This window comes from Tetrao urogallus (assembly GCF_951394365.1).
Source record: "Tetrao urogallus genome assembly, chromosome: 25".
Lineage (NCBI taxonomy): Eukaryota > Metazoa > Chordata > Aves > Galliformes > Phasianidae > Tetrao > Tetrao urogallus.
This window is the reverse complement of record NC_136838.1, coordinates 3,902,211-3,926,840: the sequence shown is the minus strand read 5'-3', so window position 1 is coordinate 3,926,840 and position 24,630 is coordinate 3,902,211. Positions and strand designations below refer to the sequence as shown.

General features: G+C 53.5%; 2 protein-coding genes across 2 annotated transcripts; both read right to left on the bottom strand.

Annotated features, from left to right (window-relative positions):
* Positions 1 to 1,529: 1,529 nt before the first annotated feature.
* Positions 1,530 to 4,900, bottom strand: TM6SF2 (transmembrane 6 superfamily member 2; the record flags this gene model as incomplete). The annotated part of the gene is given in 11 exon segments (XM_079546931.1): positions 1,530 to 1,736; positions 1,967 to 2,086; positions 2,156 to 2,248; positions 2,346 to 2,447; positions 2,552 to 2,676; positions 2,789 to 2,871; positions 2,956 to 3,059; positions 3,183 to 3,280; positions 3,365 to 3,391; positions 3,394 to 3,464; positions 4,809 to 4,900. Coding segments are annotated over 11 exon segments (1,122 nt in total).
* A 2,368-nt stretch (positions 4,901 to 7,268) lies between these two features.
* On the bottom strand, positions 7,269 to 24,325 carry SUGP1 (SURP and G-patch domain containing 1; the record flags this gene model as incomplete). Its single annotated transcript, XM_079546884.1, has 15 exons — positions 7,269 to 7,295; positions 7,815 to 7,944; positions 9,250 to 9,395; positions 10,214 to 10,320; positions 10,567 to 10,744; positions 11,361 to 11,467; positions 16,209 to 16,359; positions 16,501 to 16,726; positions 18,388 to 18,511; positions 19,982 to 20,085; positions 20,674 to 20,797; positions 22,273 to 22,500; positions 22,949 to 23,052; positions 23,956 to 24,127; positions 24,289 to 24,325. The coding sequence occupies 15 exons, from the start codon at positions 24,323 to 24,325 to the stop codon at positions 7,269 to 7,271; spliced, it is 1,965 nt and encodes a 654-aa protein (XP_079403010.1).
* Positions 24,326 to 24,630: the final 305 nt, after the last annotated feature.

The window sequence follows — 24,630 nt, the reverse complement described above, 5'->3', positions numbered from 1 at the left end:
AGCGCTGTGGGGTGAGGGCTGAGCGCCCCGCGGGGACCCCCGGGCTGTGCAGCACTGAACTCCGCTTCACCCGCTCAGTTACAGCCGGGATGAATATTTCATGGCACGCGCTGCGGGACGGATCTCGTGAGTTATTTATGGCACATCTGGAAACTGAACTGATGGCGCGAGGGTGGGCTGCAGCACAACCCCCCCCCCCCCCCCCCTCCGGGCTGACCCACATCTCTTTCTCTGGATGCAACCCCGCACTGCGTCCCCATCCCCCCCCCCATCCCGCCGGGGGCTGCGATCCCCCCGTGCCCCAAATCCCCCCCGCGGGGCCGGACCCCTCCCGGCGCTCAGTGCTCGGGGTCGGTGCGTAGCTGAGGGGCGGGGGCAGACCCCAGTGCCGTGCAACCCCTCCTCTCCTCCCCTCCCTCCTCCCGTGGAGGTCCCGGTGCGGTGCAGTGTTGCAGTGCAGGGCACTGCGGCGGGAGCTCCTGGGCTGCGGGACGCGGGGAGCAACGCAGCGCGGGGGGGAAACGGCCAGAACCCCCCTCAGCCCCGGCCCCACCGAGCTGCCCCGCACGCCGTGCCGGTACCGGGATGTCCCGCACTTACCGTGGCTCCGCGCACCCGTGCGGTGCCGGCCCGCGGCGGGGGGATGCGGGGGAGGAGGGGGGCGACCGCAGGAGAGCTCCGGTGCTGCCGGTGCTGTCGGTGCGGCTCCGCGCAGGGGGCGGCACCGGGAGCGCGGCCCGGCCCTGCCCGGCTCCCGGCGCTGCGCAGGGCCGCCGGCTGCCAAGGTCACCGGTACCGGCACCGGCACCCCCGGTACCGCCAGGCGGGCGGGGAAACAGCGGGGCGGCCCCCGGGGGGGGCTGGAGCTCGGCAGGGCGACTTCCCCCCCCCCCCTCCCCCTTCCTCCCTCCGGTCCGTCCCTTAGAACAAGGGCAGCACCGGGGAGGGGGCACGGATGGGGACCCTCAAATCGGCCGGGACGTGAACGGGCACCCGCGGGGCATCCCTAGACGTGTGCACATCCCTGCACGTCTGCACAGCTCTACACACGCGTGCACAGCCCCGCACACACGCATGCACCCCTCTGAGCCCCGCGTGCATCCCCGCTCCGCGCAGAGTCCCCCCTCCGTGCCGCATCCCCAGCACCAAGGGCAAGGCAAGGGCAGCACGGGCCGGGGGGGCGGGGGGTTTTACGGGAGGGGGGACATGGGCAGCTGCTCTGGGGACACAGTGCACACACACCGGTGTTACAAAGCCGGACCCGAACTCCTTTATTTTGTAAACAGTTTTTTTTTTTTTTGTTGGTGTGCTCCATGCTTCTGCATCCCAAGAGCCAGAACACGGGTGGGACGGGGGGAGGGGAGGGGGTCCATCCTCCCACCACTAAGACCCCCCCCCAGGCCACCCAGCCGCACACAGAGCCCGCCGAGTCCCCCCCAAGCGCATCCAGGACCACGGGGGGGCACCGGAGGGACCGGGGCATCGCATGGGACCCCTCCACAGCAGCATCCCATGGAGGGGCTGGCAGCTCACTGGTGTTTCTTGCCCCCCTGCAGGCTGCTGGAGGTGATGGGCAGGAAGAACGCGGGGCTGTGCAGGCAGCGGAGGGCGAGGAGCTGCGGCCCCAACGCATAAAGGACGTTTGTGATGAGGAAACTCCACCAGACGTCTTCGGGGGTCTGGTATGGGAAGGGCGTGCGGGAGTGCAGTGAGGAGCCCAGATGGGAGAACTGCGCCTGGGGACAGAGGAAGGGGTGGCACCGAGGGGTTCTGCTCTGCCCCACGTCCTATCTATAGGCTGCAGGCTCGCTCCAGCCTATTTCTGGCAAACTCATCCCCGGCTCCATTAAGATCCACCGAGGAATAATTAATTATCGGGCTGTAGAGGCAGCTCTGGGAGCTGCTCCAGATGCAGGGCGGGTGCCCACCTGCAACCTCCCCTTCCCCCCCAGCTCCTCGCCCTCACCTGTGCAATGGCCCCAGCGAACACCAGGCTCCAGTCGGGCAGCCAGGAGCAGCCCGGGCGCAGCAGAGCGTAGATGCAGAGGCAGAGGAAGGGGAGGACGTAGAACAGGTAGATCAGCATCTGTGAGCAGAGGGACGGAGCAGTCGTCGTGTCCTGGGAGACACAGGGGTCCCCACCGCCCGCACTCACCTGCACTTTGGGGTAAGCAACGGGGTCACGCAGGTAGGGCTCGTGCTGGTAGATGTACTCAAAGCAGGAGTCAGCAGGGCAATCCAGCACCACCTGCATGGATCCAAGGGCGGCAAGGAGCCCACCGCAGTGCAAAGTCTGCCCCCTGCCAACCCCTCCCCACGGCGCATCTGGCCCCCCCGCTGCTCACCATCCCCCTGAAGAAGGTGAAGGAAGCCATCAGAAGCAAGACCAGCACCAGCACCAGGTCGTGGGGCCGTTGGTGCAGCCACCTGCGCTGCTCCCGTTCAGTCTGGGGGGGAGATAAGGGTTGTTGACGCCCCGTGGTGCTGGGCTGTGCCCCATGGTGATGCCCCACGGTCGGTGCCGCCCAGCCCCTGCCCCATTGGTGCCCACCTGCTCCGCTGTGAGGCACGGCACAGCCCTGGGCTGCTGGAAGAGCCGCCTGCCCGCCCAGATGGGGATGAGGACGTAGGGCAGATTGAGCAGGAAGGCAGCGTTGATGTCGGAGCTGTATTTGCCTGAGGAGGAGGACGTGGGGTGGGTGGGGGCAGCACATTGCCCAGCACTCATCTCTGGGGCAACAGCGTGGGGTGCTGTTGGTGCTGGCGTCCCCCCCCACAGCCCCATTACCTATCAGGTTCCCAAGCAGGAAGACGAGGATGCTCATCACCAGAGAGCCCAGCCAGAAGAGACCCAGGCTCCTATAGCTCTTCCTGCGGAGTCAGTGAGGTCAGAGCCCAGCACACAGCCCCCTTTCACCCCCTCCCCCCCACCCTCAGCCCCCCGGCCCCGCTCACCGCTGGCTCATGGCTGTGATCATGGCAAGGTACAGCCCGTAGTGCACGATGCCATCCCAGTAACAGATCATGATGCCGTGTGCCGTGCGCAGGTACGGCTCACCCTGAGCAGATGGCAGACGTCACAAGGTGGGGGTGAGCACCTTCCCCATCCCCAAACCCCCTCAGGGGTCCCGGTGAGTCGGGTGCTACTTTTGGCCACTCCAATGATTGCAGTGGGGCTGTACCTCTCTCACGTAGACCTCTGCAAAACCCGAAATGAAGCCATCCTCCTCCAGTGAGATGATCAGATCGATGGCAGAGACAAAGGAGAACACCACGAACACTGCACGAAGCAGCAGGGAGGGCTCAGCGTGTGACCCCACTGCCCAATGGGGGGACTGGGGGTGCTGGGAGCCCCGGCACTCACCGCAGAACAGGGGGTCCTGGAAGTAGCTCCAGCACTGGCAAAGTAGACGAAGGTGAGCAGCACAGCAAGGAGCAGCACGGCCACCAGCAGCAGTGTGTTGCTGTAGGACAGGAACGGGGGTCAGGCAGGGGGGGCCCGTGTCCCCCGTGTGCCTCATTTCCCCCATCCAGCTTGCTGATTATAAAATGAACAGGCAATGAGAAGACAAACACTGCAGATTTGTCTGAGGAGTGCAAAGAAATTATAGGCAAACCCGTCCTGAGCTCACTGCTACCCTCCCGGAGGAATTGCATTAGCGGGGGTCTGCTCCAGCCAATTCTTCTGCCTCTCGTGTCTTCTGAACACGTTACGGCATTTTTCACCCCAGCCTTTAACCGCAGCACCAAAGAAATGGAACAGGGGAAGCGCCGCTCGCTGAGCACAAAGGCATCGCTGCGTGCCAACAGCTCACCCTGTAGGAAACTCCCATCGCAACCCCAAAGACCCCCGACTCGTTTGCTTTGTGCCGGGGAGGGGGGCAGGGATGGGATGGGGAGGGGTGGGTTATGGGGTGGGCATCGCAGCGGCTCTGAGTGGGGCTGGGGTTGTCTTCACCCCCCCCCCCCCGCCCCCACCCGCGCACTCTGGGCATCCAAAACCGACCGATACTCATTAAAAAAAAAAAAAAAAATCAACACCAAAACAATCAAATGATTTAACTGTCAACGCATAAGTGCATTATTAGTAGTGTATAATTAATTACTACATGACTAATTACTCCCCTGGAATGATTAATTCAGAATTCAAATACAAGAGCGGTGCTGGAGCAGCACGAAGGAGGGTTCCTCCGGTCACCGTCAGACGTCACCCTGTGTGATGGGGCGGGGGGGGGACATACGGGGCTGCGTCCCCACGGGGCAGCATCTGCGGGTCCGCTGCCGGGCACAGGGGGTGAGGATGGGGCCGTTGTGGGGCAGAGGCACCGACCCCGCCTTGGTGGCCATGGGAGGGGATTTGGGAGCTGTGGGGCCGGGGCTCAACGCCCGGGGGGGGGGGGAAACGGAGGTGAGCAGAGGGGTCGCGCGGCGCCGGCAGCAGCGCTGGAGGGGCTGGGCGTTACGAGGGGGAAGCTCTGAGCGCCCCGACCCCATCGGCGGGCCTGGGTGACCCCAAGTCTGCGTTGTGCCACGAACCCGAGCCGCCCCGCAGCCGCCGATACCGCAAACGCAGCCGCGGGATGAGAGCCCAGCGGGACGTTCTGCGGGCTCGGCCGGGGCGCAGCGAACATCCCGCACCCGAACCGCAGCCCGACCCTCGGTCCGGGCAGCACCGAACCCCCTCGGCATCGCCCCGGAGCCCAAAACCGCCCCGCGTCCGCAGCGTTGTCCAAACCCCGACGTCTCCCCGCGCCGCCCGTTGCTCCTCCATCCCGGCCCGGAGCGGTGCAGCCCCGCACCGAACTCACTCCGCCAACGCCGCAGCGCCGCTCAGGCCGAGAGCAACGGGGAGGGCGAGCAGAGGGGGGGCGAGAGCGCCCGGCCCGGCCCGGAGCTGCATCCCCGGAGCGCCGCCGCAGCCCCGACGGACTTCGGCCCCGGGCCGGGCACAGACAGCGCCCTTAAAGCGACAGCGGGGAGCAGGGGGGGTGCGCGGAGGGGAGGGGGCTCAGAGCCCCTCCGGTACGGGGCTGGGATGTGAGAGCTGCAGTGTGGGAGAGGGGAAGCCGGGGGCTTTGAGAATTGGGGTGGTTTTGTGTTTATTGGTTTTGTGTTGGGTTTTTTTTCCCCCCCCTTTCCAATTCATTCGGGAAATGGGGATCGGTTTGTATTATATGTACGTATATATTTTATAGCCAAGTCGTTCTGGAGCTCTTAAGCACTTAATGGAGCCAGGAGGGCACGGCTCTTCACAGCATGCAGGGGAGAGCAAAAGTGCATGAAAGCCAACGAGCGGGTCTGCAACGAACGGAGCCGAGCAGAGCGCTGCAGCCCTGCGCTCCGTGCCCTGCTGTGAGCCCAGCACCGCTCTGACCTCCTCCTCTCAGCCCTGCTGCAGCAAAAGCTCTTCCCTCTGCTGAACCCCCGCACCGCTCAGCAGAACCCGAAGCTTCAACCTTTCCCCTCTTTCCCAACGCTTTCACAAACGTTGCCACTGTGTCACTTTGCTGCCCTTTCGCTTCGCGGTCCGGGGAGCGATGGAAGAGCTCCGCACTTTGCCCTGGGCTGGGAGGCGGCACGCAGCGCTGCCTCGTCAGCAGCTCACCGTGGAGCTCAGCGCCGGGGAGGGACAACGCAGCCCTGGCCCCCAGAAAGCAGCCCATGGGAGCAGGAGGAAGGTGGGCACTCGGGGATGGGAAGGGATAACAAGAGCACAAGGAATGGCTTTAATCTCCACGTGCCTCTTGGTTTCATGGTTTCGCCGCCCTCTTTTTAATAAATAAATGCTAAAAGAAGCCTTGTTGCTTTATCCACAGTAACTACAAATGGCATTTGCAGTCCAGGATGAATCCTCATCGTCCAACACCACGCAGGCAAGCCAAAACCAGACACCCCTGCTTCAGCCTCAAAGGGAGGCAGACTGCTTTGCCATCACGCCAGCAAGCCCAGATGTCACATTGAGGTCACACTGAGGTCACACTGACCTTCCCCATTTAAGCAGAATTCCTGCCAGGTCCCCTATCTTTGTTTCCCCACCTTCCTCCTCCCTCCTGTTGAGCTGCACCAAGCGCAGCCCTGTGCACAGAGCAGCAGGAGCAGGTGATGCTCAGGGCCCCGCGAGCTCCCATGGCAGCTCAGTGTCTGCACGGAGCCACAGCCCCCCCCTGCTCAGAAGGAACCCCTGTTGAATTCATAGTTCCAGATGTTTTTATTGAAAGTGAAGCCCTGGGCTGGGGGACGTGAAAAGAAATGAACAAAACAGAATCACATCCCAAATATTTGGATTGAGGGAAAAGAAAGGCAAAACAAATAAACAAGCAGAAACTTTGTTTTCTCGGAGATGAAATGGATCCAGGGGCAGCTCAGGCCCCAGAAAGCCATGGTGCTCTGCCCAGTAAGTCACCGATTAAAAACTAAGGAACAAATGAGCTTTATTTTATTTACAGAATGAATGAACGAGGGAAATTTGTACTTGCAGCGGTTTCTCTTTGTGACAACAAAATCCCAACAGCCTTTGATCAACTGTGGAGCAAAGTTTGGCTTTTTGTCACCCACGTCCAGACGCACACAGGTGGCTCGTTCTGCTCAGAAGCTGTGGGTGAATTTAGTGTTCAAAGCACGAGGCTGCTGTCTCTGAAGCTGAATGAAATCCCCTCTGCCCCTCAGCTCCACGCGCTGCTCCCAACCTCCTCTTCTGGAGGGCAGAGGTGCAACGAGGAGGCACTGGTTGTGCAACGTCGCCTGGAGGTCAGGCTGCACTTCTGGCTTCACGACAGCACAGGAACTCAGTTTGTCAGGGAATAAAGGCCGCCCAGGAGCCCCCAGCGCGGGGTCAGACAGTCCCTTTTTATCTCTGCAATTAAAAAGGAGCGGCACAGGCTGCACATCTGAAGAACAAAGGATCTACAGCTACGCGAGGAACGCATTCTTTGTCAGTAACACAGCGCTGAGCGAGATGGGAGCGGAGTCCCTGATGCTGCGGGGATCTTTGGAGCTGCCCTGGCTCTCAGCAGGGCACTGCGTTCACGTCTCCATCCTCACCCGCTCTGCTGCCCCTCTGGACGCCACCCAGGCCTCCTCACAACGGCCATGGCGGCACTGAAGCGCGTGGTGAGCGGGCCTGCAGCCTTTCTCCCGGCTGAGAGACGGCAGCGTGACCTCGGGAAGTCGTCGATATCAGCAAAGAAGAGAACGATAATGCGATTTCGTAACATTTTCACAGTAAAAAACGACAATTGTTTGGCAAACACGCCGTCCCAAAAACATTCTCAGTAGTAAGGTCGCCGTGGGTTGTTCTGCAAGGAATAACAGAGGGAAATTAATCAGAATCGCTGCCTTCGCAGCACAACGAGCGTTTTGAGCTTCATTATCTGAAAAAGCCACTGAAACGTGACATTTCTGACAGCAAAACCTGAGGTTTCCCATCACTAAGCACAAAGGCAGCTCTCTGGATGCGCTGGCACGCCAAACTAAGAGGCAACTGCGAGCTTGCAAGCCTTTCACAGGCAGGAAAACAATTATTCAAAATAAGCCAGGGATTCACGGACAACCCAGCTGCCTCCTTGGTGTGCAGCACCTACACTTGGTGTCTGCACATCAAACCACAGCCAGCATCCTTTGCATCACAGAAGCGCAGCGAGACGCGCGCACGCAGGCGTCGCCGGGTAATGGGAATTCGATTCGGAATGAGAATGAATCAAAGGAACGTTCACAGAATTTGATCCGTTGGTTCAAGTTCCACTGGAAACACTCCTCTCTCTTCTGCCTTTTATCAGATAGCTCGGTGGTTTTGTCTGTGTGCCTGCCCTGCTTACCAGAGGGTTGGGTCGGAAGCGGTAGGCGAGCATCATGCGCTTACGGAACGCCTCGTACTCATCGTCCTCCTTGGTCAGCTCTGCAGGACGGTCGATGCCGAAGCCAGCACCATCCACAGCAGTGGTCCCCCTGTTCAGAAAGGCAGAACAAAGCTGCTGAGGGAAGCAAGCAGGGCAGCTCACCAGAAATGCCCACCCAAGATGGCAGGTAGGAGCAAATTCATCGTGCCTCTGCGCCGTCCTTTCAAATGCCTGCTGTCGTATGTTGGAAGCAGTACTGTGAGTTTGTGTGTGCTTACCCTGTTAGAGCTGGAGCAGAAATACTGTCCCCCCATCCAGCAATGCTGGACAAGCAGAGCAACCTCAGGCAGCCAAAGCTGCAGGTCTGTGCCTCACGGATGGAGGCAGGCAGCTGCTCAACATCCTTCACTCCACAATAACCCAGAAGTGACACCAGTTCATCTCTACCTCCATTGCCACCTCTTTAGCAATTCTGAGATGGCAAATCCAAGCAAAGCACAACCCTGCTTCAACCCTGTGACAGAAGTATCTTTCCTTCTGCTGTTTTAAAGCCTTGCTGCTCTGAACACTGGCATCTTTCATCAAGGTCTCCTCTGAACAAATAAGCGCACAGCCAGAGATCTTCCTGCAGTAAGCAAAGAAGTGCTTTGTAGAGATGCTTCATATTAGGCAGCAAACAAACAACTGTTATTTATAAAAGGATCTAATGCTAAAAAATAACTCAGAGCATTTCCTATCACCAGTAGCTGCTTCTGAAGTTCAGCATATGCCACCAACAGATGATCCATACAAAAAGATACGTTCATCTATTTTCGGATGGAACTCTACTGAAGCTTTATTGTCTACAAAGTGTGATGGAGTCAGTAAACCCCCGTGCAAAAAAGGAGCTGCACAACCACACGAAACGCTCGCTGCTATGAGGCTCAATGTTTTTTCTCATGGGTGCACCAGGAACATGATGGTTAACTGCCTTCCACCCACAGCAGGCCGGCCAGCAGGCACCAGGAGTGCTTCAGATCCTCTTGAGGATTTAAATCAATGCAGAGGCAATGTCCTGGGAGGGATGAGGGGCACGCATGGTGCTATCGGTGTGTAACAGAGGGGGAAATTGAAGAGCAGGAACCTCAGAAAAAAAAAAAACACGCCAGGCTGATTGAGATTGGAAACAAAACGCTCCCAGGCTCAGCTCACAGCTCCTGCCTGAGGTAACAGGAACAAATTCAGTCCTGGCAGAGAGAGAACCCCAAAGAAATCAGAAACAATTCTCCTCCTCTGCTGAGAGGATTCCATATTCCGTGCAAGTGATGAATTACAGCCACATTCATTGCAGCTGCTTCCAGCAGGCTAGAGCAGGAGCATCAATTATCAGCCTAAGAGGAAAGGACTGAATCAATAGTAGAAGAACTCTGCTTACTTGCTGACTGGGTTTTTAATCCCCTGTCCATCCGAACCGAGCCCCTCGCCTTCCTTCCAGCCCATCTTCATCAGCATTTGATAACCTATGTTTTCCACAGTCAGTTTGAACTCTTTGTACTCAGAATAATCTGGTTCACGTCCTTCCTGCAGGAAGACAAAAGGCAGAGCTGTTTGGTTTGTATATGTGCAGACAGACCTACTTGTGGGTCAAAGGAGAGAAAAATCAGCTCCAGCTACTGGGAGTTAAGACTGTTCTGGCAAACAGTTAATAACCAGCACAATCTCCTGGGACTCCATTTCTGCACAAACACGGAGAAGAAAACAGGTAAATGATAAAGCACTGCACAGTCACGCAAGCCCTGTAACAACCTGCAAGAAGCAGGGAATGCTTCTGTGAGATTAGGCTGAGACACATTCAGCTTCTGAATTTCAAGTTGCTCACTGAATCGAGTTTCAGATACGGTTCCTATATAAACAAGGATCTCCAGGGAACAGAAGAACCCATGCTGGTTGCAAGAAAACATCATCAAGGACGCCAGCATCAAGAAGTTCTATAGTTGAGGAAGAATCGACAGCTATGAAGTCTTTTTCATAAGCTTTTTGTGTGCTTTATGCTTTTACCTACTGCAATTGTCTGGATAAAAACTTGAATTTGCCTTGCTTGGCATCAGCCACCACTTGTTTTAAACAGGAACTGCAGACAAGCAGTGGGGAACCAGAGAGGTTTGTCTCTAATCCCAGCTAACCCACAAACACCACCCAAACATTTTGCTTCCCAGTTTACCACCACTGCCAAGAGTGAAAACCTACAGAAGGAACACAGCCCCCCGTGGTGAGGGCAGAAGTACTTCAAAGCTGCATGGTAGCAACCTGCTCTGACAAAGGGCCTGAGGTCCCACCCTCACTCCTGAAGGACAAAGCTGAAGCTCTGCCACTGCCCTGGGAAATCTCTGCTATTTTACCTTCAGAGCCTTGAATGTCTCCATGAATTTTTCCAGCTCGTCCGGTGGAAGGAAGTCTCCAATGAAATGCTTCCCTCTGCCCATCTGGGTCAGCTGCTCAGCCCACTCTGCCCAAGATACAGAAGTGAAAACAGCAGTTACACAGCATTCTGTGCTTGGGAGTTTCAGATGATTTGAGAAGCAAAACACCTCCCAGGAACAAACTGCACCCAACAGTGCAAATCACAGGAGGCAAATCACAGCGCAGACCAGCGACCAGCAGCCCTGCGACTGCCATGCTGAGAACCTTAAACACCTCCCTCTGGAGGCCTCTGCACAACTGCAGAGCAGGGTGCTCACAGCTCCCCACACACCTCGGGTCTTGTCCATCTCCATGCGTCGCAGCTGGTGCTCCCACGTTCCCAGCTCACTGTCCACTTCTTCATCGCTGTCGTAGCCGTGCTGGTGCTGCTGAATTGCCTTTTCCCACATCATCTGCATTTCCTGCATGGCTTGCTTGTGCTTCATAATCATGTCATACATCTGCTGCATCTAGGAGAGATGCAACGGGGCGCTCAGCGACACAGAACAACACACAGGCAGCACAGCCCCCCCCAGCTGCCTCCCAGAACGCAGGGATGACAACCTCAGATCCCAAGGGGCAGCACGGCTGCTTGATCTGATCCACTCATTTCTCAGCTCCAACAGGAGCAAGGCGTGCTGCTTCCTCCAAGAGATGCACCTTGATCTCAGCACTGAGGACTTCTGCCACCTCGTCGTCCCCACACAGTTTGAACATCACCCTCATGTTCCAGTAAAAGCAAATCCTGCTCTCACTCCACCACAGCTTGCACGCACGCCCTCAGCTCCCCACTGCTAAAGCAATACATAACCAGCTGCAGATGAGACACCACAGACCTTATAGATTTTGGGTTTGAGTTTGGTAGCACAGCAATTGGCTGGCTTAGCTCGTATTCCCCAAAGCCCTCTAAGATAATTGTGCTGACTGCAGCACCAGCCGATTCTCAGGCATTCAGCACAAATCCCAGAGATTTATGTGGAGGACTTTCTTTGCTATCAGCCCCTCTGTTCTCCCACCTAACGCTGCCGCGCTGCAGCACGAGACGCAGGCACACAAACGAATAAGGAAAGCATTTCAGGGCATTACCTCCTGCTGCTCCTTCAGCTGTTTCTTCTGGGCTTCAGAGAGCTCCGTCACACCCACCAAACCAACTGGTTTCCCTTTTTCGTAACCGAGGCCCTTGAGGTCCTGAACTGAAAGAAGCACAGGCAAAAGACTTTTGTAAATCAGAGACAGCCGTCGAGGCGGCGAAGCCACATCTCCAGAGCTCCTTGTGAAGCTTCAGACCCATTTCAGAACTGCTGCATCCAGACTCTGAGCTGCAGAGCCACCACTCGAAGGCAGAGGCAGGAAAGCCAGCAGCTCGCAGTGGCTCTGCCAGCCCAGAGCCCAGATCACATTTGCAGAGTGGGAACCAACACCTCACCCCCCAGAGGTCACTCTGCATGGCAATTTCATACGGCATGCTTGAAAAATCATCGCTCCTTTCATCCTAATCCCCCTCATAAGGCTTCCTTGTGAACCCCGGCCAGGAGGGATAATTATTCTGACTGTATCCCATGCAGACCTGAGCCTGTCACCATACTGCCAGCCTGTGCCCTGAGTGCCTGCTGACTACTGTATAAACAGCAGCTTCGTTCACAAAGAAAAGCAAACGACCATGTTAGAATAAAGACACAAGCACTGTGCTGCTTTGGAAGGTATCCCCAAGGCTCCTGCAGGCCAAAGGAGAGCATTGCTTGGCTTTCAAAGAGGGAACAATCTAAGCCTGACAGCCCACCGATGCACCCTCCTTTTCCTGCAGCATCTCATTTGGAGGCTCCTCCTCTGGAATGACTCTCGCTGCTGCATCAGGTAAGCTCTGAAATGAGATACTAAGATTCTGTGGGCAGGGAACTGATTTAAAGTGCCCACACAACTCTGAGTTCAAAGCACACATTAAAGGAGTGGGGATGCCTCTGTGTCACAGAATCACACAGAATCACAGAGCCGTAGGGGTTGGAAGGCACCTCCAGAGATGTCTGCTGCACCATGAGAAAGGGCACCAGGAACACTGCTGGAGCTGCAGAAACAGATTTGCAGTAGAGACTGCCTTACAAACACGGTCTGAATTCCTAGCAGAACTGGCAGCTCCCCTCCCTCTACAGCACCTCAGAACCGAGATCCCAGCACTTAAATATTTAAGGGATTAAAAGAAGACTCGCAACCACACTTGAAAGCACGTTGCATTTTCCAACATAAGGGAAAAAAAATAATTTTCTTTTCAATGACTGCAAAACCCCCAATTCGAACGGACGTCCAGACTGCAGCTAAATGACGCTTCATTAATTATTCATCACCTATTAATTATGAAGCCCAATAATAACAGGAGCATTGTTCGTGACACCAAACATCTCCACAGCATGCTAATCAGGCCCCAGGAGTCGGCTTCTGCCTTTCCCTTGTTCTCACCCAGGGCAACTGATCCAAGCCTTCTTATCTCCCTCCTTTCCCGCTCGCTTTTGGCCAAGCGTGCCACGATTGGGAAGCAGCTTCCTCAACTCCAGCCTCCCAAGGAGAGCATGGAGCAGCACAGCCAGCCTGCCTCACACAGCGAGAGCCTCTGCACCAGCAACCAGAGTCAACTCTGCAGGAAGAGTTATGTAAAAGGCTGCAAGAGCCTGCCTGAGAGCAGGAAGCAATCGGCGGCGCCGCCCTGGGCCCGGCACCAGGATAAGCATTTCCAGCTCCCAAGAAGTAAGAGCAAATAGAAAAATGGACCTGTCTGCTATTGACAAAGAGCCCGATTTTCTGTCTCGGAGAGCAGGGAGATTTGGAGACCGTTTGAAGGAACACGATACGCCGCTCCATGTGGAAGTGGCTATAAATAAGAATCTGGCTCCAAACGCGATGCGAGGCCGAGGCAGCCCAGCACCAGCCCTCGCCAAGGATTCACCTCCTGTCTCAGGGCATGGGAAAGCTTTCTCTGAATGCGCCGAGGAAGACTCTGCCCTTCACAGAGGTCAGCAGCTCTCTGGCTTCGTTCTGAATTGCATAAACACTCAGGCTAAGAGCCAGGCATGGCTCCAGAGGCCCCGCGAGCTGGTGGTCTGCCAGCACGTATAACCACCTTAAAGGAGAAAGGTAAGACCGTAGCGTCTTCTTTCACATCCCAGCAAGCATATGCCACTGCTGCTTCCTGTGCTAAAGCTACATCTGGTTCGTCTGCCTGCTCTGTGGCACCTTGCAGACTTCGTGCTGAGACGAGGCTGAAGGAGCCACTGCAGCAGCTCAGCTCAGAGGGATGTTTTTGTAGGCTTGGCCCGAAGCATCGCAATACAGAAAAGTTGATAGAAAAGCAAAGCTGCACCCAAAGCCTACATCTGAAGACAGAAAAATCTATTAGTAAGAGAGATCAGTCAACATGTTTGCATAAAAACAGATAATAAGATTTACAGGTGCCTTACACCAGGCTAGCATCAGGCAAACACAATGCAAAAGAGAAGCTGCTCTCAGCCTCACGCCCAGCAAGCTTGGGAAAAGGGCATTTTTCCCTTCAATGACACCAGCTTTGCCTACAGGGTTAATGGTGCAGTCTATCTGCAGCACTGGCAGAAGGCTACCTGAAGGTTCATCCTTTCCCCACGTCCAAAGAGCTCGTTAGAGCCGAACCAAACATCCTTTAAGAAGAGCAGAAGAAATCCCAGCACAGAAGTGCCTGAACTTTTGCTTTGCAGCCTGAAGATGGTACTCAATTAAAAGGAATCAGACTCAAAGCAACCCACTATTGGGTTTCAGAATATTCTAACAGCAGCCTGCAGCATCCCATTAGTCCACAGAGTTCACTAACAGCAGTATCTCTGCTCTGCTCAGCTTCTCAGATGTATTAATCCCTGCAGCACCTATGCAGTTAAGTGCTTTGACATCAATATATTGAAGAGGAACCTTGTTTCTGTCCAAAAGAGCTACTTTTTCTCCACTCTGCAATACTGACTTATTACTACGAGTAGACAGAAAAAGGATCACAACAGTCCTCCACCACATTCAGTGCATTATGCTGAGGATAAAGGTCTGAGACACAGACATTTAGGGACCAGAGCACCTTGTGCAACCTGCCTTGCACAGAACAAGTTTAACTCGGAATTCTCTCCACCTGTCAGGTTGAAGATGTTAATTCTAGAAAGAGATTAGTCCATCTCGAGCAATAAATAAAACACCCCTTCCCCCTACAGAGCAATTAACAGGGCACTAATGGTTGATTTGTTATGCCTAGCAAATTGTTTGCTGTCCTTTTCTGCTGCTTGACACAAAGCCCTGTGGAAAGTGAGCGTGAACACAGCTAGCAAGTCCCTGTCTAATTAAGGGGAGGCTAAAGAGCCAGGGGAGATTTCAGCAGGAAGCATGCTGCACTGAGCACATGGATACTCCTGCAGGCCCCCACTGCAGCAGGAGGTATTAAGATGGAATCTGATACTTGTTTTGATAGCGCCTGCCCAGCTATCAGAGCTTCATCTAAGCTTCATTACTGACTGCAAGAAAAAAAAAGTTACTCTAGAGGCACAGAATAAGACTTTAGTATCTGATTTCTGGCTTACTACAAGCAGCAATTCAAGGTCAAATGAATCCATCCAGCCTGGTAACTTGTCCTGCACGTATGACATGCAGAGACAAGAATGCTGTACTGGACAGTGATCAGAAAAGCAGGCTGCACAGGAACTCCTCTTCCTCTCCACCTGAAGGGCTGGATGGGGAGATGGAGCCCTTCCTCCCTGATTTCTGCAGAACCAACACATCATGACACACTGCCAACCCAACATCTCACCCAGGCCTAACAATCAAAGCTACCAGTGGCTGAGACATTTCATCCTCTGAAACCCAGCCTAAGCAGAAGGCCCACTGATCCAATGGAGCAAGGAATCCCACAGGCTGATTGTGTGCTGAGAATGATGTGATCTCACCCTGCAGCTCAGCAAATTATACCTTGTTTTCTGCTACTTGTCCCATTTCATCCATTTTGCTATTGCTTTTTGGGAAAGTTCCTGTTATTACTTATTACTTTTCCCACGACTCTAGCCTCCCACCTTTCATTTTCTCTGTTTGCCAACACCGGCTGCCTACCCTGCATCTTTATTTGCTCCTTTTGCCACCCCTTCCCCACAACACACCAACTGAACAAAGGATTCAAAAACATCATCTAAAACATCTGCACCTATCTGCTGCCCTCGAGTGACTCAGTTTCTGCACACATCTCTAACTGCCTGCCCAATTACCTACCTGCACACGCACAGATGGGCCACAGGAGTTCAACCTCTGCAAGCTCACTGCAAGAGCCCGGGCTAGAAGAACCACCTCCAGCACCCCAGCAGGGCTGCACCCCCCAGTGAACTTGGCAGGTGAAGCAACACCAGCATCAGCCTCAGCACTGGATGAGGGTTACGACACCTACTTGTAATCAAATGAACCAAAATGGGTATAAATTGGAACTGGGAGTTACACTGTGCCCACCAGCACCTGGGGAACAGCTATTCTTATTTAGCCTTCTGATCAGTTAGAGTGAGATGGAAGTGCTGCCCAGGGATTTTATCCTGCCATGGGGAATAAGCACAGTTCAGCTTTGATATTTGTTTTCTGAAGACTCTTCCTGAAATGAAATAGCCCTAAATAGCGTGGAGGCTGAGGCTCTAATGAGCTACAGCACAGCAGGGTTTTAGAGATAGCTGAAGAGCGATAAGATCCAATCCCCGGTGTCAGCGAGATAAAGTGGTTTATCTGGGTTTCCACACAGGGAGAGTTAGCTGCTGGACCCAGCTGAAAGACAGGGGGCTGGCGACCAAGGAGATTACAACAGGAGATAAAGACTTGCTGGGCTTTCCGTTTATGCAGCCAGCTGAGCTAAGGCAGAAAGCCCTCCCTAGGAACAAACAGGTACGCAACCCAACCCACAGAGCCACTAACCTGACAGAGGGGAGGGAGAATCCAGCTGCTGGATGAGCTGCGGGAGGGGCAGTTCAACCTTGTCTTCCTCCGGCCCCCACCTGCTCTTCCGCTTCTTTTTAGTGGTGCCTGCTGCAGCTGCAGCGGTTGTTGCAGCAGTAGCCGTAGCCGTCTGATTAGGTGGAGTTGAAGAGGATGATGGTGAAGGTGAGGGCAACGGCTGGGGGACGGGTAAGGGCACGGGCAGCGGTGTGGGGACGGGTAAGGGCACGGGTAAGGGTGAGGGGACGGGCAAGGGCAAAGGTGAGGGCACAGGGAGGGGTAAGGGCAAAGGCAAAGGTGTGGTGGGTGCAGGTAACGGCAGAGGCGATAAGCACAGGGGGGATGGAGACGCCTCAGGACTGGTCTTCCTTTTCAGACTGGGCTCTGCAGGCACGGGAGCGCTTGCAGCACTTGCAGCACTGGTTTTGGCCTTACGGAACTCCTCCAGTTTCTGCCGGTAGTATTTGTAGCCTTTGCTGTTTGGCTCATATAAAAACCTATAGGGAAAAATAAGAAGCCTGAAGCAGCAGTCAGAGCCGGGGATGGGCACAGCAGGTTGCCCAGCGCTTCCCCTTCCTGCAAGGAGCTGCTGCTCTCCAGCACCACCCCGTGTGCAGGCGCGTGTAACGCAGGGCTCTGCGCGCTGCTGCGAGGCGAACGGCGCGGCTTTGGGAGCAGGAAGCTGCTTCCTACTCGTGGGTGAAACACGGCTCTTCAGTGCCACATAAGCACGCAGCGCCAACAGCACCGCGCTGTGGGAATGCAAAGGCATCCCTCAGAACCAGGGAAAACTGCAGGGGCACCACAACGTGTTGGATTGCAGCTCACGGAAGAAAACATTCACAGCTTTACCAAAGAGAATGCCAAACCACTGCCTAAAGAAACTGCTCCCAGCCCTCTGTGCTTCTAGCTTGAATTGATATTAACAGGCTGCTTCATTATACCACGATTCCTCCTCCTGTTCCTTCATACCCAACAAAAATACTTCTTTAGTTGTTACTCCTTCCAGAAATAGGCATCTCTGACCTTTAGGGTAAAATAAAACTCCTTAGTCTCTGTAGGAAGAACATGAACAATCCTCAGTCTAGCAGCTATGCAAAAAAACCCAAAAAAGACGATACACTTTGTTTATTATAAACACTCTTTTTGGGCTCCCTCCAATTTAAATACTTCATGCAGAAACTCTGTCTGTTCCCAGTGCCTCTGCAACCTTCCTGCTTCAGAGGAAGAGTTTAAAATCTGATCTAGCCTCTCCTTTTGACAGTGCCTGCTCCTACAAGCAGACACAGGAGACAACAGGCCTCCCCCATCTCTAGCTGCACGACAGCCACAGGCAACAAGCAGTTCAGTGACACTCTGAAATGCACTGAATTAAATCTTGCATTCCTCCATTTGAGTAGCAGGGTCGGGGATTGCTGCAGGAGCAAGCAGAGGGCAGGATGTCCATCCACCTGGTGGAATCCCAACAGAGGAGGTAGGGTTCACCTGGGTCAGGTGGGACCACAGCGGTGTTTCCAAGTAAATCAGGGAGCAGCTCGGCTATCAGCACATCTGCTGAATGCAATTCACAACAAGGAGACGACCCAAGAGGGCCAGGAGGCAGCAAATAAAAAGCCAAAATATCAGCAGCAAAATAAGGCCTGCTGAACACAAGGCTGCTCCCAGAGAACACACGGCGTCGTCTGTAGGAGCAGAACAACAAAACCTGCATGACACCAAGGGGAGCCATTGAGCAGCTGCCAGTAAGCACCAAAGAGAACGATTCACATCTGATGCACTGAAAAAGATATTCCAAAGGGGGATGTAATGGTGGAGGAGAGCTACCTGTACATTAAAGATGCTGTGTAAAGAGCAACCCAGGAAATTAATTGGACAGCAGCAGTGTGAGGGGTGGATGGGGGCTCAAACAGGACTCAGTTATAGGGAAGAGCTTAAAGGTCAGAATTATACCACTGGATTGCAGCAGAAAGCAGGTGGGAGGGGTGGAAGTCATGAATTAATTCTGGAGAAAGCAAATCGATTCCTCTCTCTCTCTGTGCCCCGAATTGTAAAGCACCTTATAGCTGTAACGTCAGATTTACACCCACCATTATCCCTTCATAAAGAAAAGGACCCCCAAGGCCCCACCTCACCCCCAGCTGCAGGCTTCTTCCTTTACCTGAAAGCATGGTTCTCACGGTTGTTCTGCAAGGCAATTGCTTCCACCTCAGGACCCCCGTCTGCTATGAACCGGGCGAGTTTCTCAGCAAAGTTCTTTGTCTCTTCATCCTCTGGGGGTGAAACTTTAAGCAGGCTGTCAGTACTGGGCCCAACTCACACAAGCAACAGTCAAAGCCTATCTGTTCTAAGAACCCCAAGAGCAGAATAAGGGCAAAAGGTCGAGTTTAATTTTGAGAAATACGACACGCAAACAGTTTACATCACAGAAACACGACATTGCATTACAGCTGTACAACAGGAAGCAGAGGAGCCCTCGTTCACACAGCACCATCCTCTGTGCCAGCAGCTAGATGAGAGCAGATTAAGGGACAGGCCAGCTTTTGTGTTCAAAGGGGGGCACTCATTGCTCTGCACGGCAAAGGAAGTCCTTCTTCCTCGTGTCAGGCACTTCTCCATAATATCACGTCTCAGCACTCACAATTAACTCTCATTAAAGGTTTTTGCCTCTGAAGTCCAGAGGTGCAAATGGGAGGAAAAAGCAGCCAAGTAGGGACACACAATCCCACGTGTATGCAGTGTCACTGCACACCCAACGGCCGCTTTGGGGAGGGCTGCAGGACTGTGGAACGATCCCAGCTCTCACATGGGAGAGGCAACTGCTGCAGCCTCGGTCCAAAGGCACAGAGGTCTCAGAGCTTCAGTGTTTCAAGCACGTTTGGTTTTCATCAGGAGCCAGGCAAACAGGTTATTTAGCCAGGACAGCCTTATAGGAGTTTGCTACCTGCACAGGACCAGCGTGCTGGCACAGGACCAGGAGGCAGAGACATGATTGTAAGTCATAACCTTCCCTTGCTTCAGTACTGCACACTTGTAAAGTATGGATAATAGTGTTCATAGCTTCCAGGCTGCACTAGCAGCTGCATATTGGTCACGAGCTCCTTCAGCCCACAGTCTGTTAAGCCACCATTTGTTTGGGCTGTTTGCTCATCAGCATGGCAGCTAAATTGCATTAATATTCCTTTCCACAGAAAGGGAATCTGACAGCAGGCCTGAAACAGAGGCTGGAAGGGAAGCACTGAATGCCCAGCCTGCAGACCACAACTCACCCACAACAATTTTGGTCTTCTAATGCAGTTAACCTTGTTCCACTGCCCACAGCACCTTTCTGTTGGCAGATCACCCACTTCTGCTGCTCTCCTACCTGAAATCAGTCCCTTATTTGCAAAGGATTACGTCCCAAGCAGGAAACAAAGGCTTCAGGTAGAGAAACAGCAGCAGAAATGAGGATTACATTCAAATAAACCTTTCTCATAGATAACAAATCCAATAAGAACATGTGAGAACAAGCACTTTTCCTCAGTGCGTTTTCAGGACTGAAACAAGCCCCTTCCATGAAGTGTGCTTAAACACACTGTGGGCTTGGGAGTCTGATGCTAGAGGTCACCATCTCCACACATTTTGCAGTTTTATTTAAGGAACAGACAGCCAAATATCCATCCCCACTGTTCCCAGACACCTTTACAGTCACACAGAGAGTGAAGAAGGCAAACAAACTCTGTAACTTATATTCTTCAGATCTCAGTCTTAATTACCTTTCTGAGAAGAGGATGCCTGAGAACTTTGATTCTCTTTTCTTATCTCTGCCACTTTCTTTCTGTAGTAAAGGAATTCTCTGCTGTTCTTATCATGTAAAAACCTAAAGGTGGAGATGAAGGGGAAAAAAAAGAAAAAGGCAAAAAATACGAATCAGCAACAGCTATAAAAAAAACCAACACCAATCCCCCAGGGATGTAAACAGCCTGAACACAAAGAACCAGATAGAGAAATGACTCAGAATGCACTCAAACCGTGGGTTACGCTGCCTCCAGCACGTATAAACACCCCCAGCTTTAATCCAAGGACTTGTAGCCAAACGTTCTGTCTTCCTTCACAAAGAAATAACAGCCTGTCCTTCACACACACAGGGAGCCCTCTGCCCTCAGCCAGCGATGGCAGAGAAGGCAGACTCAGCCCTGAGGTGCAGCTCAACTCCCCCACAGGCCAGGTGAACTCCCAGGCTGTATTCCTACCCAACTGATCTGCTCCCACAGCACCACCACCTATGGCTTCCTGCCTCTGTTTTCCCAAAACAAAAACAGCGACACGCAACAGAGCTCAAATCCCCCCAACAGTAATTAAACCAAACCCCCTCCCCTGTGAGAACCACACGTACGAGGCTGATATTTGCCCCCCTACAAAGGCACGGTGCCCTGCTCTGGCAGGTGAGTTACAGCTCCAGACTTACGAAAACGCTGGGTTATCCTTGTAGTCTTCCATAGCGACCTTCTCTAACTCTGGTCCCCCTTCAGCCACGAACCTAGCCAGCTTTTCCACCACCTGGCGGGTCTCCGCATCCTCTGGGGGTAAAACTTTAAGCAGGCTGTCAGTACTGGGGTTCAACTCACACACCAAACAGGTAACAGGCACATTACTTCTAAGAACCACGGCGACAGACAAAAGTAGAACGGGAACGGGAAGAAAAAGGATGAAATGGGGGATCTGGTCTTACCCAGCTGTACAAATCACAATCCTGACGTCACAGCCAGCCCCCCTCCCTCCCTCCCCTGCTAGGAAGTGAGTATTTCTGAGCACAAGGAAAAAGCCTAAAAATGCCATCAGAACAGTTCAGAGCACAGCTTCAACTGGAATGTAGTTTGGTTCTGGTGACTCCACTCCACACAGAACACATGGTGGGGAGGAACAGGACAACGTTGCCAGCTAAACATTACAAATCCCAGCTCCCAAAGCACTGTTCTGTAACAGGACAGCAGAGACCTCTCGTGCAGCTGGAGCTACAGCTCTTCCTACTGACATATACCTGTGTCCCAGCCCTCGCATGGAGGGAATCCCATCAGAGATATGGAGAGGGGAAGCCTCCAGAAAGCTGCATTTCCTTCTGTGCCAAAGAAGGAACCCACTGACAGTGGCTGGAGAGCTGACACAGGACAAATGCAATGGAAACGAAACACACGTTTGTCTCCACAATGACATTTTGGGTGTGGAGCTGAACACAGAGCACCGTGTCCAGGAGCAGAGGCGTTTGCTCTGATCTAGACTAGTTTTGAACCCATGCTCTTTGCATTAAGGGTCCACGTCCCGTCTTCACTCTCAGCAGCCACTTCTCACATTCCTGCAGTACATTTCATGCTCGTGTTCAGACCTGCCAGGATTACGTTTCAATAAATCCCACAGCAACAGCCAGACGTGTTTTGTAAACGCAACAAAAGGAATTGTGACACAAATCTTAGTGTGACTTTTTAGCAACACCAATCTAATTTTATACTTGATTAGCACATCCGTGTGAAATTCAGATTGTTAACCAAATCTGCCCTCCGGCTCCTCAGCCTATTGCTTATTGAAGTGCTGCTATTTCCTTCCTTGGTTTTATATCCTCTTCAGGCAGTTCAGACCTCTGAAGTGCGTTTTTCTATTGAGGCTTCAGAGAGAGGCAGGAACTTGGAATTCACTTGTTTCTGCTTCTGTGACTTGTAGGTGATTTTACTCATTTATGCATGCAATTTTTCCCCCCTCTCCTCAATTGCTTGCCTTGCTATCTCAGAGAAAACAACCTTCCTAGATGTAAAACAGATCCAGTCCAACTCTAGTGAATGACCAAATGACCACCTCCCACACTGTGCTCAGGCCAAACAAATAATCCCAGTCAGCTGCTCCCTCACAGCACTCAACCCTCAGCTTTTCCACCCAGAAATCTGCACACCAAAAACCTTACTGACAACTCACAGCACAAGGGAAAAGCCCAATCGACCTTCCAAGCTTCGACTCGTATCTCTACAGTGAGCAAACCCGAGCCACCAAATACAGAAAGGAACAAAGCGTCATTTACCTTTGATTTCCAACCACTGCTCATAATCTTCCTCCTCATCTTCATCTGGCGACTGAAACACACTGAGGCGGTTAACGACTGGGGTCTGTTTGGAATGGGAGTAGTTCTTCGCTTGCTGCAGCATGCTGCTCAGGACCTGACCGGGGCGCTTCCCAAACAGCAAAGGTTTCTTCCCAACATTTGGTGCAGCAGCGTTTGCCGAGTTATTAGTAGAACTTGGGGGAGGTTCTTAGAAAAGAATGAGGGGGGAAAATAATTCCTGTGCATTCTTACTGTTTTCATCTCAGCAGGTTATAAACAACAACTCAGGCAGTAACACATCTGCAACAGGCCGTCATTCTCAGAGTAAATTAAAGACATTGTCTGGCAAAAGCTTCATAACTAAGTGAAACTGTGGTGATTGCTACAAAGTGAGATCCAAGCTTAAAAAAAAAAAAATAATAAAAGATGCTTGTCTTTACAGCACCTACAGGTGGAAAGAAGTGCAAATGTTCCTACTGCATCCTGAAGGAAGACTTCAATCCAAACCTAAAGGGGTCACCACTGCTTTAGGACTTACTCATGCTGCTAACAGATAACAGCAAGGTTTCTAAAGTGAATATACCCAGAGGCAGCTCACACAAAGCTGGAACCATCAGGACAAGGAAGGCCTCCTGTTGCTCAGAGGTCGACCTACCAGTACTCGACTTTTCCTTCTGCAGCTTGAGAAACTGCTGGAGGAAACTGCCATCATTGACAAACTTGTTGGAAACAGAGGCTTCGTTTTCAGTCCCGTCATCTCTAAACAGGAAAAAAAAAAATAGCAGGTGATGGTTAAGTGACAACTTTCCCAGTCCCCTCATAGACATTTAGTTTGGACAGGGAACAAAATCAAAAATTACTGATCTCTGGCACCTGATTTTGAGAATACAGCTATTCAGAATTAGAAGAACCACTCCACTCAGTGCTTATAGCATCCACCTATGCTTCCCACCACATTAAAACAGGATTTCTCCTTGCACAGTTGGAGCTCTAAGCAAGCAGCTACTGGTGGAATTGCATTGATTCTTGGGAGTTAGGGTTGTGCAAAAAGATGATAATTGAGGAGCAGGAAAACATCATATCATAGCATTGAAAAGGCTCAAATTAAAGATGGGGAGATTTAGACTGGATAGAAGGAAAAAGTTCTTTAAGAAAGGGGTGGTGAAGCAGAGCACGGGTTGCCCAGAGAGGTGGTGGATGCCTCAACCCTGGAGACACCCAGGGTCAGACTGGAGGGACTCTGAGTGCTGATGGAGCTGCAGGCGTTCACTGCAGGGAAGTGGGACCAGGTGGCCTTTAAAAGCCCCTTCCAACCCAAACCTTCTATGATTCCCACAGGCACCTATCTGTTAACATGATGCGACAACACTGGGCAGACCTGCTAAATGCACAGAGCCCACTGCTGCCATTCCCAACATTTCATTAACTAATGAGCAGCTCCAACCCCTCCGCATCGCCTTCCAGTGCCCGTGAGGCCTCTTCCCACGTTGCTCCCCCTGTACAAACCCACTTCAACCATCCCACCCCACATCCCACATCACATCCACCCAGTATCCCATATCTCACCCCACATCCCACCCCCATCCCGTATCCCACATCCCCCCCACACCCTGTACTCCACAACCCCCCCCATCCCGTATCCCACCCCATTCCCACACGCACTCTCCGAGCAGCGGCAGCTGCTGCAGGCTCAGCGCGCTCTGCCGGGCCTGCTGCTCCAGCCGGGCCTCGATCTCTCTCTTTTTCTGCGCTATTAGCTCCTCTTGCTGCAGGATATTCGCCGTCGTCTTGGCCGATTTCGACTGCGCGACCCCAAACCACCGACTGGCCTTCCCTGAGGGGGGGAAAATAAGGGGGGAACGCGATTACCGCCCGCTGCAGCGGGAGGAGCCGCCGGAGCGCAGAGCTCCTTTCAGGTCGACAGGCTGCGGAGCGCGGAGTCCTCGAGGGCGGGCCGGGGAGAAGAAGGAGGCGGACAAAAAGGCCAAGCCGTACCCGGAGCATCCCGGTGGTGGTGGTGGTGATGGTCCATTTTGGAACTGCCGTCCCACCATGCACCGCGCTGAACCCGGGCGGAGCGGAGCGCGACGGAGCTGCCGCAAAGGCCTCTGGGAGCTGCAGTTCCCGAGCAGGCCTCGGGGCGGGAAGGAAAGGAGGGAGCGGAGCGCTTCGCTGAGGTGAGGTCGCAGCCTCCGCGCTCCTTCCCGAGCCCTTAAGGCAGCTGCGCGACAGAGGGCGCTCGGACTATGACTCCCACAAACCCTCGCGCGGCGGCGTTTCCGCCACCCGTCCGTACGTCACTTCCGCCCCGCCCTCGGTGGACTGCAGTTCCCGTCG